General features: G+C 33.6%; 1 protein-coding gene across 1 annotated transcript; it reads left to right on the forward strand.

The window, feature by feature from the left end:
* The first annotated feature begins 1,855 nt into the window (after window positions 1-1,855).
* Window positions 1,856-10,965, forward strand: LOC126718326 (D-cysteine desulfhydrase 2, mitochondrial). The gene is made up of 7 exons (XM_050420456.1): window positions 1,856-2,002; window positions 2,885-3,211; window positions 3,855-3,897; window positions 4,026-4,370; window positions 4,893-5,022; window positions 8,996-9,172; window positions 10,481-10,965. The coding sequence occupies exons 1-7, from the start codon at window positions 1,907-1,909 to the stop codon at window positions 10,722-10,724; spliced, it is 1,362 nt and encodes a 453-aa protein (XP_050276413.1). The 5' UTR covers window positions 1,856-1,906; the 3' UTR covers window positions 10,725-10,965.
* Window positions 10,966-17,252: the final 6,287 nt, after the last annotated feature.

The raw sequence follows: 17,252 nt of genomic DNA on the forward strand, positions 1-17,252 counted from the left end.
ATTCACATTTCTGAACAAAAAGAGAGGAGCATATAGGCTAAGATTCCAAACTCGATGATGAACAAGAAAAGTAAAAGATAAATAACAAAATAAAGGTCACATATGCATGGACAGAAGATATTGTAACTCATGGCAGCGGTGTATTAATTGGAGAATCAAAAAAGCATCATCAGAACCAATGATAAGTTATGTCTGGAAACTCCAAAACACTAGTTCAACATGAACCAACTATCAACGAGGAGACACTATCCAGAATTCCTATTCCAAGTGAAGCTCAAATCTTCCCAACAAGAACCCGTCAACATGCACTAAAAGAACCATGTCTATCTTCACTCTTCAGCCATGTTACTGGCCAAAATGAGACCATATCACCTAATACGTATTATTATGATACATGGAGAGTCAACAATATAGCAGTAGCACTCTTATCATGAGACTAATACAACAGGTATTACTAAATACTAGAACTACTTCAAGCTTCGCAAAAAATTCTAGTGAAATTGATACTGTGTCTACTTGACAATACTATATATGCTTACATATAAACAAATTACCACCACATGAATTCTGAAACAAATCTTGCTAAACTGCACTTGAGAATGAAAACATTCCTTCAATGCCAAACTAGTATAAATTAAACTAATTTGTCAATTATCCTTTAGAAACACTAAAATATCATCTCAAAAATTCGTACTGGCCAAAATGCTTTAATAAAAGACTTGGGCATTTCCTAAATATAATTTAGATATGTTATTGCTCCAATAGATTACACAAATTGAGAATATGGAGTAACCTTAAAACTTAAAACAATGACTTGTGTCTATTATACATCTATGGCAAAGTGACAAAGCAATTAAAACATGTTGCTAGCCCGCCCAAACCCAATAGCTAAATAAATAAAGGTAGCCAGTTTAGTAAAAGTCCACAATAGCCACAGAACAATAAAAGCAAATTCTTTAAGTAAATTAAAAAAAGAAGCACCAAAAAACTAATTAGAACAAATTAAAGCAGAACAAACAATCTTAAAAACTGATGTTCAAAATCCCAATGTATGTATTTCTTTAAGTATAACACGCTCAAGAATATAACAACAATTTTAAATTAACAATTTTGCAAACCATAATAATAATAATAATAATAATAATAATAATAATAATAATAATAATAATATTATAAAAAAACGACTAATTTGTCCCTTAAAGCTAATTTGGTCCTAAACACTAGGGAAATAAAATCAACAATAATATAAAACCCTAAGAGAAAAATCGGCAACTTAGTCTTACACAATTTATAATCAGAAATATCCAACAAAAAATCAACGAAGAATATTCGAATCATTAGAAATCAGGAAAAATCAAAGAGAAAAACAATCAATTCTACAAAGTAGAAAACGTAAAAAAAACAAACGCAGAAAAACCAAAGATAATAATATAAAACCCTAATCAAAGCCTAATATTAATATCATCAACCATAGATTGAAAGAAAGATAGAAAGAGAGAGATTGAAAAAGAGCTGAACTGACTTGAAGGAGGTTTTGCTTAGATGAGCAGTAAATAAATTTTGTTGTATGACAAACTGAATTTATAGTGCCAAACTAACCTACTAAGTAACTTGTGTTTCACGTTTGTTGTATTCTTGCGTATCACGTATATTATAACTAGGTTTCCTCTTACGGCCCGTGTGTCCCCATCGAGCTTTGTGGACTTTGCTTTTCGGTGGGCTCAAAGTTACACAATTTGCATAGAAAAAAGTAGAGTTGGGCTTTTGTGGAAAGAGGGCCTCAAGGCCATCGAAATTTGTGGGTCCACAGTTATACTATAGAGTTTAGACTGACTAACTAGAGTTGTGAGTTAAACCCATTTATATATCTACTAGAACTAGACCACTATAACCCCTGTTCCCTGATATGATACGAAGCTCCAGGGTTTTATCTAGCAGAGACGCCATTACGGCCATGAAAAATGGGTTTCACTCAGCCCAGCTTTTAAAAACAACTCCTCAGGTTCTCTCTCTCTCTCTCTCTCTGTGTGCTTTTATAAATGTCTTTCTTCAAATAATATTTCTTATATTGCAAGTCCAAGTCCATGCTCTGCTTGACTGCTAGGATGATTACGATAAAAAATATTTTTAAAAATTACGAATTCATGAGCATTTCGAGGTTTATTATACATCAGATACTGCAAAATTTTGCTGAAAATATCTGTATGTATATATTGTGGAATATGTTGAGGTTGATGGCCAGACTAAAATTTAGTCACTATATGATTAATGTGTCCACTAAAAATACTTGTTGGGGGTGTATCTAATATATGTGGCGACCTGACTATTTTTTTTTTTTTTTACAAGATATAAATTCTACTTTAGTTTAATCTAAATGCATATACGTATGAGTCTCCCTATTAGAAACTTGAACCTTGGCCTTTGCATCTCACAACCCACAAACACTAGTTGTGGAGTAAATAACACACCAAGGATGCACGGTAGTGACCTGACTAATTTGTTGAGGATTCATTACGTAAGCCAAAAAAATTGAGACCAAGGCTTTGTTGTTGGAATATGTTCTAAACTGGCTGATTGAAAAATAGGAAAATTATGAAATCAATAAAGGATGCTTTGGTCTGGAGTCCAGACACCATTGACCATGGTTCAGAGCAAGAGCCCTTTAAGTTTGCTTGGCTTTCTTTTGTTTTGTTTTTGGTACTAATAGTTCTTCCATTTCTGGTCTGACATTGTTTTTTTTTTTTTTTTTGGCTCACAATGTTTTCTTAGATGCATTGTTTTAGTCCAGCTGTAAATACTACAATTTATTATAATTGATTCAGATGTATGTGGGTTTCACAGAATTTATTCTTTTCGTTGATCAATTTTGTCCCCTTATTGCCAGGGTGTTCCCAAAGTGAAACTGAGCAGTGAAGAATTCGCGTTCAAATTACTTGATAGAAGATGGGCATTGCCCAGCCCTGATACTAAAATTCACCAAATAATGCTTTCTCAAGCACGAGTAAGAGATAGAGGTGGACCATTTGGTAATAGATCCATGTTAAACAATACTCAACCGTCCTTTGTTGATGACATGGTCGCAAAGAATGATCAAAGCCCATCCTTCTATATTGTGAGGGATGATTTGTTGCATCCATTTGTAAATGGAAATAAAGCTAGAAAATTGGATGGACTGCTTCCTATAATTGAAGATCATTCAGTGACTGATGTGGTATGATCATATACTTTATATTCTTTTGAATATAAGATTGCAATTGTGTGTCAAAAATACCTTTAAAAAAAAAAAAAAAACTGGAATACAGGCACTTCCTTAGTTTCCATATATTTGTGATTTTCCTTTTTGGCTTCTAAAAGTGTAATACTCTTTTATTGATACCTAAACATAATGAGAAAACTTAACTTGTGGAGTTATGATATGACCCATTGTTATTTCTTGGACTTACACGCATAGTTAGGATAACCAGATGATAATCTGTTGGATATTAGCATCTGTGCTCTATGCTGATAGAGAGCCAGCCAGAACAATGTGTGATATGTTTCAGTAAGTTATGTGGAGCAGATGGTTTTAGGCATTTGATTATTTTGAGCTTTTGCAATTCCTTCTTGATAAGTAAACTTTTGCATTTCCTTGGATGGATATGCCATTGCATCTAGAGCAGATAATTGTCTGAGTCTATTGGTTCTTGCCATAGAAATCTTCCTGAGTGGTGAACCATAGGAGGAATCTTTCCCTATTTTTTTTTTCTTGCCATGAATATGAACAATGTCGTATTTAATACCAAATAATATCTTCCTTACCTCTAGGAACTGTCAACTCTCTAGACCAAATAACATTCAAATGGGACATTTTCTAGGTTACTTGTGGAGGTTGTCAAAGTGCACATGCAGCAGCTGTTGGTAGGAAATTTCTTGCTGCAGTTACATTTGTTTTTACACACACACACACACAAAAAGTTTTTCACTTCATTTGGTAGAACAAGCTATAAAAGGGGTTGTTTCTCACGAGCAATTTGCATATCTTGCAGCTGTCTCGTGTGCAGAGAGAGGACTTAAGTCACATTTGCTTCTACGAGGGGAGCAGCCTGAAATTCTGACAGGCTATAACCTGATTTCAACAATGTATGGGAATGTCACATATGTTCCTAGATCTCTATATGCCAATAGGGAAAAAATGCTGCAAACCCATGCTAATAATTTGGTGTCAAGCAATAGTGGTCATGTTGCATGGTTCAATGATATTTTTGAATCTTCCTTTACAACTCAGACGTCTAGTTCTTTTGTGCAAATGGATGCAAATAGAAGTGCTGAAAACTCTCCAAGAAAGGTTGCAATTCTCAATGAAGGTGCAGGGGATGCTGCAGCATTACTAGGTAAATGTTGTGGATTTTCATATAAAGGAAGCATTGTATTTGTGTTTGCATGTGTGCATATTTCCATGTCCTTTTGAGGATAACTTTTTCTTTCTCATTGTCTTGGCAGTGTAATGGCTTGATGTGGGTGGGTTTAGTAAGAGCACTATTATGCAGGCCCCTATGATTACACTAATGATTTATTTATTTATTTTTATATGCCACATTGCATATTCATATATGCGTTTTCTTCTTACTGCGTTCCTTTTTGAAGATTTGGTATTACTTTCAGTTTATTATTTGCCTTGACACCTTTTGCTCAATATTATTGTACTTGATGGTATTGACTTTGATTGAAGGCCAAGGCTGTCAGTTGATGATTTAATGGATGAATATCCTTTTTAAAAAGCTAACTTGGATTACATTAAACTATGCTTTTATGTATCCCTAACTTTTTTGTTTATATGAATTGGCTCTTGTATAACTCATTTGGTGCTGATTGATTGCTACAATTGCTTTACTAAAAATGATTTCTTCTGATAGGTGTCATTCGCCTTGTGTGGTACTTATCCCAAAATCATCTACTTGGAAAAGAGAGGGCCATGAGATTTGTTGTAGATGCTGGTACTGGGACAACTGCTGTTGGTTTAGGACTTGGAGCCCTATGTTTCGGGTGTGTTCCATATGTATTTTATTTTCTTTTGGTTTACATTACTAAATATTTGAATGATTGCTTTACTTTCTGATGTGGAACACAATATGAAATAGGAAAAAAAAGAAAAAATAGAACAAATCCTAGGCTTCACCACCTAGAATCTGCCTGCAAGCCCTAGGCATCACCACTAAATAGAGAGAACAAGGGAGGAGACATATTCTCTGCTCATCGTAATTATTTTTATTCAAATTCAAATTCAACTATCCCTTCACAATTACAAGAGCACTATTTTAATAGGGTTTAGGGAGTACACCGATATGGAAATACCTAATCAAATCCCTTAAAACCCTAAACATTAAAAACTAAATTCAAAATTCAAATTCAAAAATAATTTCAAATTTAGAAACAAAATCTTAAAGGAATTTGATTTTAATGCTCCCTGCATCATACTTCTCTGGTTGGATAAAACTTGACCTCGAGTTTTATAGTGGAGAATGATCAAAACTCTAGCATGTAGTTTTTGCGTCAATATAGGAACCACCGTTGGGAGCACGGAGGATAGTGAAATTTTACATTCCATCGCATCATTAAATTCTTCTAGGATGACAAAATCAATGTGTGGAATCACCGCAATCTTGTCTTGAACCATAGGAAGCACCACGGTATCCACTTTCTCTATTTTGTCAAGTTGTTTGTCATCATGCACCATGGAAGGCTGATCAAAAGCAGATTCATCAACTTCCACTATCAAATCATGTGCACCCTCTAATGTTACACTTCCTTGTGGAACCTTCTCTTCATCAAGGATATCCTTTTCAACAATGGGCAATGTATCTGACACTTCAATGTTTGATGAGCCTCCTCAAATAGGCTCCCAAAATTCAACCCTCATAAATGCATAATAGAGTCTACTAATACCAAAAGGAAATAATACAAATGCAAATTCGAAATAATGGCTAACACAAAATGAAGGAAATAGAATAAAAAATAAATGCTAAAAATCCTGCTTTGGTGTCTGCATGTAAATATTGTCACGCCCCAAACCCAACCAAGAGGGCTAAGCACGCGACAATGGCTGCACACTTACAAGGTTTTTCACCTTACAAGCATGCAAAGGCCTTCAAAGAGCAATAATAAACCTTGACAATTGTCATATTAGATCAAATCCAATTAAGTACAAAAGTCCAAAATAATAATAATCTCCCAACATCTTTAAAAATAGACTAAATCTCATAAAGACTATGAGTCTAAACAAAAGATAATTTTATACATAAAAGTCCAAATCTTATTCTTACAATTCCTAAACTTCACTCATGCACACATCCCAACGAAAGCCCATAAACATGCTACTCTTCAGGATCATAATCTGAAAGGGAAAGAGGAGGGGGGGGGGGGGGGGAGGTGAGTTGACAACTCAATAAATAACCAAATCCTAACTGGCTAAAACAAGGATATAGATAAACAAATTAATACATTGTAGATAAGATCAAATCTTTCATATATATATCAAAAGTTATAATATACTATAGGTTCCAAAAACATTAAAAGTTTCATGCACTCAAATAGTTCAAATTCTTAAACCGATTCATATTCCTAACAATCTTTAATGACTATGGTCACTCTATATCCCTGTGACTAGGTATCAAATTTAGATGAAACTAGTTTCGTACCAATGTATATCTCCCATTAGTTGGGTCCAGAAACACGATAGGCTCGTGATGCCCTAGATTAAACTAGTATTATTACCAATGAGTAACCCCCATTAATTGGGTATCAAAGATTCAGAGCATAGTTAGATTGTCCCAATCATACATATTAAATCATAATTCAAACAAATTATCAAATACATATAAAAGTCATATATAGTAAATCAAATACATTATGATGTTTCTTTATTCTTTACTTTAAATATTTTAACAATTGTAAATACAGTAGTATAAACAAATATATAACCAATTAGGATAAATGTTACTTACCTTAACCAGCACACCACAATATGTACTTCTCCCTATCATTTCCTCTAAAATCCTTAGAATCTTAGATACCACCTAAAACAATTCACATGTACTATTTACTCAACAATTGGGTAATTAAAGAAAACCTTAAATAACAATAGGGTAATTAAAGAAAATCTTGCAATGGTACCTGGCCAAAAGAGAAGCTTCTAAATATCCAATGATTTTTCCACTATCATCTCTACTATGGTTTATTGTAAGGCTATATTCCACTTTCTACAAAACATAAAATTTGTCAAGTCCTATGTAATAACTCTGCTTATATTTATTTCATGCCTCCTTAATTGTATTGTAAAAATCACCACTATCAATTCAGACACCCAAATATCCATATATTTATAAATACATTTTCTTTACTTTTCTGTTATAGTTAGTTCCTAGATTTAAAGCCTATGGAAGAAAAAGGTCAAAGCCAAAATCCTTGGCGCTATATGATGTAGGACCCACGCTAGAAAAGACAAAATAGCATCACTTGTATAGGGCCAAGGATTTCTAGCATGAGTCCTATATTGTATAGTACAAAGGATTTTGGCTTTGACCTTTTTCTTCTATAGGCTTTATATCTAGGAACTAATTGTGTCAGAAAAGTAAAGAAAAGGTATTTATAAAAATATGGATATTTGGGTGTGTAAATTGATGGGGGTGATTTTTACAATACAATTGAGGAGGCATGAAATAAATATAAGCAGAGTTGTTGCATAGTATAATGTGAAATATAGCCTTACAATAAACCGTAGTAGAGATGATGTGGAAAATTCATTGTATATTTAGAAGCTTTACTTTTGGCCGGTTATCGTTGCAAGATTTATATAATTTGTAATTACCCGATTGTTGAGTAAATAGTACATGTGAATTGTTCTAGGTGGTATTTTAGAGGAAATAATAGAGTGAGTGTGATGTGCTAGTTGAAGTAAGTAACCTTTATCATAATTGATTATATATTTGCTTATTCAACTGCATTTGCAATTGTTACAATTTTATACTACTATAAAGAAACATCATAAATGTATTTGAATTTTACTATATATGACTTTTATGTGTATTTGAATAAGATATATATTTATTTGAATTACGATTTTATATATATGATTTGGACAATCTAACTATACTTTGAATCTCTAATACCCAACTAATGGGGTTTATTCATTGGTACTAATATTGGTTTCATTTGGGGCATCACGAGCCTATTGTGTTTTTGGACCCAGCTAATGGGGGATATACATTGGCACGAAACTAGTTTCATTTGTACTTGATGCCTAGTCACAGGGATATAGCATGACCATAGTTATGATTGTTAAAATTATGAATCTGTTTGAGTATTTGAACTATTTTATGTCCATGAAACTTCTTATGTTTTTTTTTTTTGGAATCCATAGTTTATAATATAACTTTTGATATATGTGAAATATTTGTTCTTATGTACAATGTATTATTTTGTCGATCTATATGCTTGTTTCAGCTAGTTAGGATTTGGTTACTTAATCAGTTGTCAACTCACCCCCTCTTTCCTCCTCGATGATGATGGATCATTCTCCTTTGATTTACACCTTCGGGCACCACCTAGGATTTTTTAACTCAACAGGTTCGAGTCCTTCTCACCCAGAAGAGTTGATGCAGAACCAGAGCATGGACTTTTAGCTTTAATTTCCTTTTTTGTTAGCCTGTATTTCGGATTTGCATTTTTATTATTTCCTTTTGGTATTAGTTGACTCCATTATGCATTTATGAGTGTATTTTGGGAGCCTATTTTAGGAGGCTCATCAGACATTTTTTAGTTGTGCATTTTGAATTATAAAAATATTTCAGAGATTTTGTCCAATCGTGTAGTGTTTTGGTGGTGAAAACTAAGGTTTTGTACTTCTTTCTCTTAATTTAGTGTTCCATATACTTGTTCTACACCACTTTCTCATGGGAATAAGTTTTTATTGAAGTACAATATGGCTGGCATTGTAAATGCTTTTATTGCTTCCTGTCAGGCTCCCTTGGGAGGTAACTGCTATAATGCTGGCTGATACCGTTGATGGGTACAAACAACAGGAGAGACGCTTGGTTTCTGATTTCAAGAGGTGTTTTGGTTTTCATCTTATTGACCACGGCTTAAATGAAGTAGATCATGGAATAGTGAAGTGGGTAGAACGTTGCCATCCAAGAAAGTAATCTGTTATTTCCTTCCCTGGTTTTATTGTCAACATCATTTTCAATTGAACATTCGTATAATCTTCATGCTCTCTGTTTTTTATATGAACTAGTCCTTGTGCAAAGGAGGCCAGCAACTAAACTAATTTAAATGGGAATTTTTTTTCTTAAGAATTTTGATTTTATATTGTCAAAAAATAATTAAGACATGGCAGGATGAAATTTGTTCCTTGTGTCTCCACTGAAACTTAATACCGGTCATAACAAAAGGTTTTTTCTTTCTTCCTTTTTTCTTTTTTTTTTTTCTTTTCCAAATCAAAAAATAGGAAGAGCCTTACAATCCAAGAGTAAGGAGTATGTTTCCACTTTTTTGAAAAGAGAGAAGACTAATGTAACATGCTGAAGTCAGTTTTTTAGATTTCAGTCATATTTGTAAGGATGAGTCATAGCTATTAATGGCTGTATCAGGAATAGGTGTTGCCATTGGCTAGTACCCACCTTCCAATACGCCATACCTCTTATTTAATCTTGCTATATGCTTCTCTTATTGGTAGTCTGAAGCAGAACTAAGACTGAATGTAACTGGAAGGGGATATAGGTTTGCTAAGAAAAGCTGTTAGATTTATGAGGAATCTACAAATCAAAGTATAAATTCATAACAAATAAGAGAGAAATTTGGTATCTGAAGAAAACAATAGTGAATATGTAGCCATTACAAATACTTATTTCAATGAGGGTTGATCATTCAACAATGCACGGGATGGGATCTTGCAATGATTTTGTTTTTGGCATGCCATTTAATGTAATACTATTCTCTAGTATACTGTTGCAATATTTATTCCAAATGGCAAATACTTACCCATTAACTGTAACCCACTTTTGAACTATCGATATTTCTTTATTTGGGTAGTGTTCTAGAGAATTGTTAGAGTGTTAGTTTCAGCAGAAATGGAAACAACAAAATATGAGCTTGTTGAAATAGGGGGGATGAGGATGTTCAAGGAACTAAGGGCCTGTTTGGGTTGAGGGGGGAAGGAGGGGAGTAGAGTAGAGTTTATTGAAAATAGGCTAATTTTGGGCCAAATCTATTCTACTTTTCTCTACTCTACTCCTCCTCCCCCTCAATCCAAACAGACCAAAGACTGAAAAAATTTGAGCTTGAGGAATTTGCCTTTTTTATCTGATGATGGAAACATTTTCAATTAGGAACATCTGATATCTATATCAATAAGTTGCATTAAATTATCTCCAATCTTTTCTTCTTCTGTTTTTCCCTGCATTTGTTTGGCTTACTAAACTCAACTCAACTCTTTCTCTCTCTATAGGTTTGGCAATGTGTTGGACGGGGAAGTAGAAGCATGCCAACAAATTGCACAGCAAACTGGTATTCTGGTGGATCCCATGTATACTTTAGCTGCATGGGAAATGGCAGCACTTCTTAGTGAAAAGGAGGCAAAAGAGGCTGTAAAAGTGGTTATGCTCCATACTGGGGGCACGCTGGGCATTTTTGGATTAGCACAGAGGTACAGACCTTACTTCCATACACTCAAGGATGGATTGTCGGTTTAAAAGAAGATAGCAAACAATTAATTTTATACACTACAACCCTAGGCATATTATTTTCTACATTTAAACTTTCCATTGCTCTCTGATAAGTGTGATAAAAAAAAAATGTTATTATTATGTAGTGTACTTCCACTGTTGTTTGACTGAGTGTGTGTGTGTCAGTGTATCACATTAGTTTGCTGCCCATTCTTGACATTTCTGTTTATTTGCTTTGTTTAATGTAAAATCAGTGCATTCCTCTAGACTTTTGCCATGAACGTGGTTTGCAAGTAATTACCTTCATCTGTAAAGATTAGTCTTGACTCAAATGGTTAATGGCCATCTTGGAGGAAAAGAAAAATGTACAGTTTCCTTGACAGTCCCAAAATGTAACCTGGGCAAGAATAATTATGGGACTCGTAACAAAGAGATTAACAAACAAAAAAATAGTATTGATGACAGCCAAGATTGATGCTGGAATTTTCATGAGTGTGAGCCAACTGAGTTTGATGGTGCCCGTAATTGTATGAGTCATCGAATAATAGATTAGATTCGACCTAAAAAATAAAATCAATTGATATTTTGGCATTATGGTAAAGAATGTATCATGAAGTGGTTGTTACAAGTTCAAATCTAGACCTAAAAAATAAAATCAATTGGTATTTTGGTGTTATGATAAAGAGTGTATTATGAAGTTGTAGTTACAAGTTCAAATCCAGATTAAAAAAAAAAAAAAAAATCAATTGGTATTTTGGTGTTATGATAAAGAGTGTATCACAGCAGTCGCTTCAAGTTCAAATCCTATTAAGCCCACTGATTCATCTGTGGACTGACATGTGCATTGTGTAAGGTAACCATTGGTGGTGTTCAAATTGTACATACGAACACTGATTTTTGAGAATAAACTAATTGCTGGCTAGGATGTGATTGTTGCTCAGTTTTGGGCTGTGCATCTTCTAAAAACAACCCAGACCTGAACATATAACCTGGCCCACAATCAGACTACGGCTAAAATGCATAAATACTTTTAATTTAAAACCATGTAATAAAATACTCATATTTTCAAAGTATTTAGTGAGATGCTTCTGCTTTGAAATTCAATTTTAATAAAATTGAATTTCATGTAAAATTTAATATTCTCATAATCAAGTTTTAATGTGTATTTTTAAGTAGAGCTCGACATTAGTAATATCGAGTTTCACTTAAATTTTTGAAAAATTTTAATGATAAAATATACATAGATCTTGATATTACTAATGTTGAGTTCCATTTATAACTCATTTTTAACCAAATCGAATTCAAAAAATAAAGATTTTTTATTAAATACTTTGAAAAGAGTGGTATTTTATTGCATATTTTTAAGATTCAGTGTATTTACCCATTTTAGCCCGGAACTCTCTGTACAAAGGTATCCCTATGCATCTATGTCACATCGCATGGCAGAAACTGAGAAAAATCATGGTTGCAATAGCCATCTCCAATGATCAATTTTTGGTCTAAAGATTCTGACTCCGTCTAGGTGTGACTGCTATAGTAATGCTACAGCCTTCAAGCACAACTATTTTGTGTTAATCAATTGTATATATATAATCTCTCTCTCTCTCTCTCTCTGAGTCTGTAATCAGGATGGTTAAGAAATAAGAAGTAATATAATATTCACATGGGGTTGCTTCTAAGCATAGTTAATATATATTTAACATTCTTGATGACAGTGTTAAGTTTGATTAAAAAAAAGGGTGGGGTTAGCACAAGATATAATTGAAGGTACCTAGAATCTCATTCCCACCCAGATACGAAAATGCCCATTGTCTAGGAAATCTCTGCTTTTCTCAACACATGTTGCAATTGTGAAACGATTCGCCACGGTGACAAGACACGACGACATGGGTCCGCATTGCGCTCACGCTTTTCGAGATAAGATTAGTTCCTTGTTAAACCAAAACATATATTGGGGTCACTCCCTTACCTGTATCTTGGTTTTGGTTTGGTTATTGGCCAAGGGAAAAGGCACTCCGGGTAACAAGGGAAAAAAGCATTGAGAATGGATGGTCCACTTGTTTCGACCGAACTTGCAAGCTAACCAAATGTTTTTCTTACTAGATAAGTACGAATTATGACATTATAATTTGAAAAATAAAAGGATTTTGTTAATATGTGCCTTGAGGGTATACAATAATTTTCATTTTTTGAAAAATTTTTTTCCGAAAATTGAAAAAACTGTCAATTGATAGTTTTTTCAATTTCCGACAAAATATTTCTAAAAATGGATAACCTAAGGACACACATTAACCGGATCTAAAATAAAATATAAGAAAAGGCAACCCACAACACCATTTACCTGGTCTACCTTATCTCATAAAAATAGTGCAGGCACGTTTTGGCCGACAAGGGCCAAAATGTTAGAATAAGGGCTAATTTTGTTAAATAATATAATTTGAAGAAAAATTTAGGAGAATAACTTATTTAATTATTATGGGTTCTAGTTAGTTTAACTGGTAAAATCTCTTATGGATGTATAAGAGATTTGAGGTTCAATCTCGGCCTACACCAAAAATTGATTGGTGTTTTGGTTTGATGATAAGATGATAAAGAGCTATCATTAGGAGTGGACGCTATAAGTTGAAACTCTCTTTAAAAAAAAAAAAACTTATTTAATTATGTAGCATTTTTTTGGAATTTGAATTTGTCAAACTCGAGTTCCAAGTGAAACTTGAGTTTCGCTTGGAACTTGAGTTCTAAGCAATATGACAATTTGATCAAACATAATACTTGGAACTTAAACTTGAGTTTAAAAAAAGTGTTACAGAACTAAATAAGTTTGGTTGGATGCCTTTCTCCTAAATTTTTCCTAAAATTATTCTCTTTGGCAAAAAAGGCCATTAGAATAAGCTCAAAATTCTATTTGGGTTCTTTAAAGTGAGATTAAACAGAGAAATTCAAGCCCAAAATTCTAGTATTCCATAAATAGAGACTAGTGATGTATCGCAAGAACAAAATTAAAGTGCAAACCAACTAAGAGATGGAAAATATGCATAATATACTAAGTCTAAAACTGTTTACATATATAGCATGGGGAGGAATTTGGGAGAGGTGGTGAGGGAGAGAGAGAAGACTCATTGGTACTACTATTTTCACCTTTAAACTTCAAAATGTTGTAAATCTTAAGTGACTGAGATGGTTTTTGCTCTGAAGTTGTGGTTTTAGAGGCAAACCGTTAATTGGTTGTGTTTGATCTGATTGAAAGTTTTAAATCAAGCTTGGTACATCCTTAGGGAGTGGTTTTTAGCTAATGGCTGAAGCTTTTGACTACCAACATGCTAAAATTATGTTTTGGTTGAGCTTGCTTTTGTCTGGATAAGATTGGCTTACTTTTAGCATCAATAAGGGAAAGCTTCGACCAAAACTCATTGATTGCTCTTCCCTAGCTAATTCAAAACATTAGGAAGTTGCTTTTAGTGGGCAGCTGGCCAAGGAGGCTAGCAAGGCTTTAGAGGCTAAAATGGGCTAGTCAGTAAACTTCAACCACATATAACAAGAGCGGTATATTTTTGGTTGAGTGAAAATTTTGGGTACCAAAACCCTTTTCATGAGCTCTAGGTGTTGCAAGTGTCCCCAACCCACTTTGCAAAATGCATGGCATAGGCTCATGCAAAAGGCCTTAAAAAATATACTCGTACCTTCCAAACCACACTCCCTCAAATTCTCCTTATGTTACAGGGGCTTGGGCCATGCTTTAAAAAAAAAAAAAAAAAATTACAATACATGAATTGGGCTTGTAAAAAATGTGTCTCGAAAATAGGTATCAATAAATAGTGATACAATTAGGGTTGTGAATGAATCATGTTGTTCATAAATAGTTGGGTTTGGCTTGATAAATAATTTGTTCATGTTTGTTTATTTATAAACAAGCCAAGTTCAAGTCTTAATTTTAGGCTTGTTTAATCAATGAGTGAAACCTAAACAAAAATTTTCATGAATAGGCTCGTGAACAATAGAGCTTAATAAAAGACAAGTTGAGTCTAGGCTCGTTTTTGGACTTGGTAAGAAGCTAGAAATGGGCTTGACAAATAAACTCATTTCTTACTAAAACTTTAATTGATTAGCAGTTGGAACCCGCTCGTCCATACCAAATGGGCTCAATAATAAGCTTGATATGGGCTTAATAATGTACTTTTATTGGATTTCGAGTTCAAGAACTTGATATAGAGCTTGACCTTGACTTGGCTAATGAATTAAGTTGAACCAAGTTGAGCTTAAGCTTTTGGACCTTTTTGAAGAGTTCACGCTTGAACATTGTTTATAGGCTTCGTTTGAACATTGTTTATAAAACGTAAAAGTTAATAAGGTCTAAATTTTAAAAGTGGTAACTATAAGGTGCAATAATCCTAACTATTATTGCACTGGATCAAAATAGTCCTAACATTTCCTTTGTTTAAATGTTTATTGATTATTAAAAAAAAAAAATAAAGAAGAAGAAAGAAAGAAAGAAAAAAGAGTAGTGTCTTGATGAACCTTGAAATTCAACCCATGTGGCAAAGAAAATATGTGATAATCGTCCAATGTGACCCAAAAACGTAATAGCTAATGAAGAAAAATAAATGGGTTAGTGCTTGTTTGAGCCCAATATTCCATACCCAATAATTGCTTATTATTTTATTGTCCAATATAGAATTTCTGCTTGACGAAAGACCCAAAAAAGAGTCCTCAACACTTGGTTTACTTAAGATTTTGGGTAAAAAAAAAAATCCAATTCTCTTGGCTGATAAGCCTGATGTGATTATGAATGCTAGAATACTCGTAACATTTTGAAGTTGAACTGCTTGCATTTCATTTTCCTGATGAGTTAATAGGGGAATATATATATTTTTGATTTGATTTGAATAGGGGAATATATGATTGCTCAATGCCGCACTATTACGAATTTACAAAAAGGCTAGTCTGGAATTAAGTAGTCACCAACATATGCCATATGGAATGTCTCCGTGTGCTTGGAACCCAATATAGTAACCTCCTTAATATAGGGTTGGTGGAGAGCAGGGAAACCATCCCTTTCACTTACTTTTTGAGGTCACAAAACAAAAGCGAATCCATTTACATACACAGAGAGAGAGAGAGAGAGAGAGAGAGGTGGCCCATGAATCATGTGAAGAAAATGGGGAACACAACAGCAGAACCTATGGTGCATTTATGCTACTAGGTATAAAATATAAAGTTTGTGATATGTGACAACTATAAAATTATCAAATTGATTTTGATAGTAGTGGAATATGATGTTTTACCCATCAATCAAGCCCACATTGCAGTAATAATATTGGCTTTATGTCTAACTCGCTCAAGTGCAAAGAATTTCAATTCATGGGCATTCACATGTTTTAGGCTTTTAGCAGGCAAAACAGAACCGGTTTATTCAACAAATATATAAACTACAGGATTTCCTATCCTACTTAAACCAATTTAAAGTTTACTTTTTTATATTCTAGTACTTTTTTTTTTTTTTTTTTTTTTGAGAATCTTTTATATTCTAGTACTTAAATTGAAGACTTAAACCACTCTATACCAATTAAGACATAATTTCTACAATATGGTCAAGGGTATTATTTCAAAAAAATTGTATTTAATAGGATGTAGAGATTGAAAATAATAATAAAAAATTGCAAGAAACATTAATTTGGATTAGATGAAGTTTACTAGGTCATTGCTAAGTCTTTTTCTTTTTAAGTAAATGGCAATACTAAAACGTAGAGGAGGAGTTAATGGAAAGTAGAGAGACCAAAATCAAAAAGGGCATACTTAATTGTCAATAAGGAAGTATCAAAAGGTTTGAATGTGGTACCCAAGGAAAACTCAAAACACTTCGATAAAAATATAGACAATGGAAGACGTGGAAGAGGAGACAATAGCATGCAAAGTATCGAAGACATAAACTAAATATATACTTTGATTAAGGTGGTTCAGTCATTGGAAGTCTCGTGTTGGACCTTAGACTGGAAACTCCGGCGCACGTGTGCTGGTCTTGACTCGTAACCCTTTCTACAGTTTCTTTTTTTTTTGACGGGTGATCAACTAATTATATGTGTTATTATTTAGATAGCTTTATTGCTAATCATGACATTCACTTTTATTTTTCTCCCTTCATAAGCCTAAACTCACTCCTTAATTCAACAAAAAGAAAAAGAAAAAATCATTTTGATTCTTACCTTTTAAGTTCAATGTCTAGTTAGTCTCTGCATATAACACTCCGTTTGTTTTGAAGAAAAATATTTTATATGTAAACATTTTACATTATTGGTGTTAGAGGTTTGATGATTGTATTTGTTGGAATTGACAATCAAAAAGGTGGCTTTGGCGACCACTGTTAGACCGGTGTCTTTAGTGACCGAATTGCTAAAATTGATTGTTGGAATGACATCTTTAGTTATTAGACCTCTAGCACTGGTTGTTAGAACTGTGTCTCCGATGATTTGATTGTCGACACCAGTCAGTGGAATGACAACTCTAGTGATCAAACCCCTGATACCCAGGGGTGGAGCCATGCATGTACTTGGATGGGGC

Source organism: Quercus robur, chromosome 3, assembly GCF_932294415.1.
Source record: "Quercus robur chromosome 3, dhQueRobu3.1, whole genome shotgun sequence".
Taxonomy (NCBI): Eukaryota; Viridiplantae; Streptophyta; class Magnoliopsida; order Fagales; family Fagaceae; genus Quercus; species Quercus robur.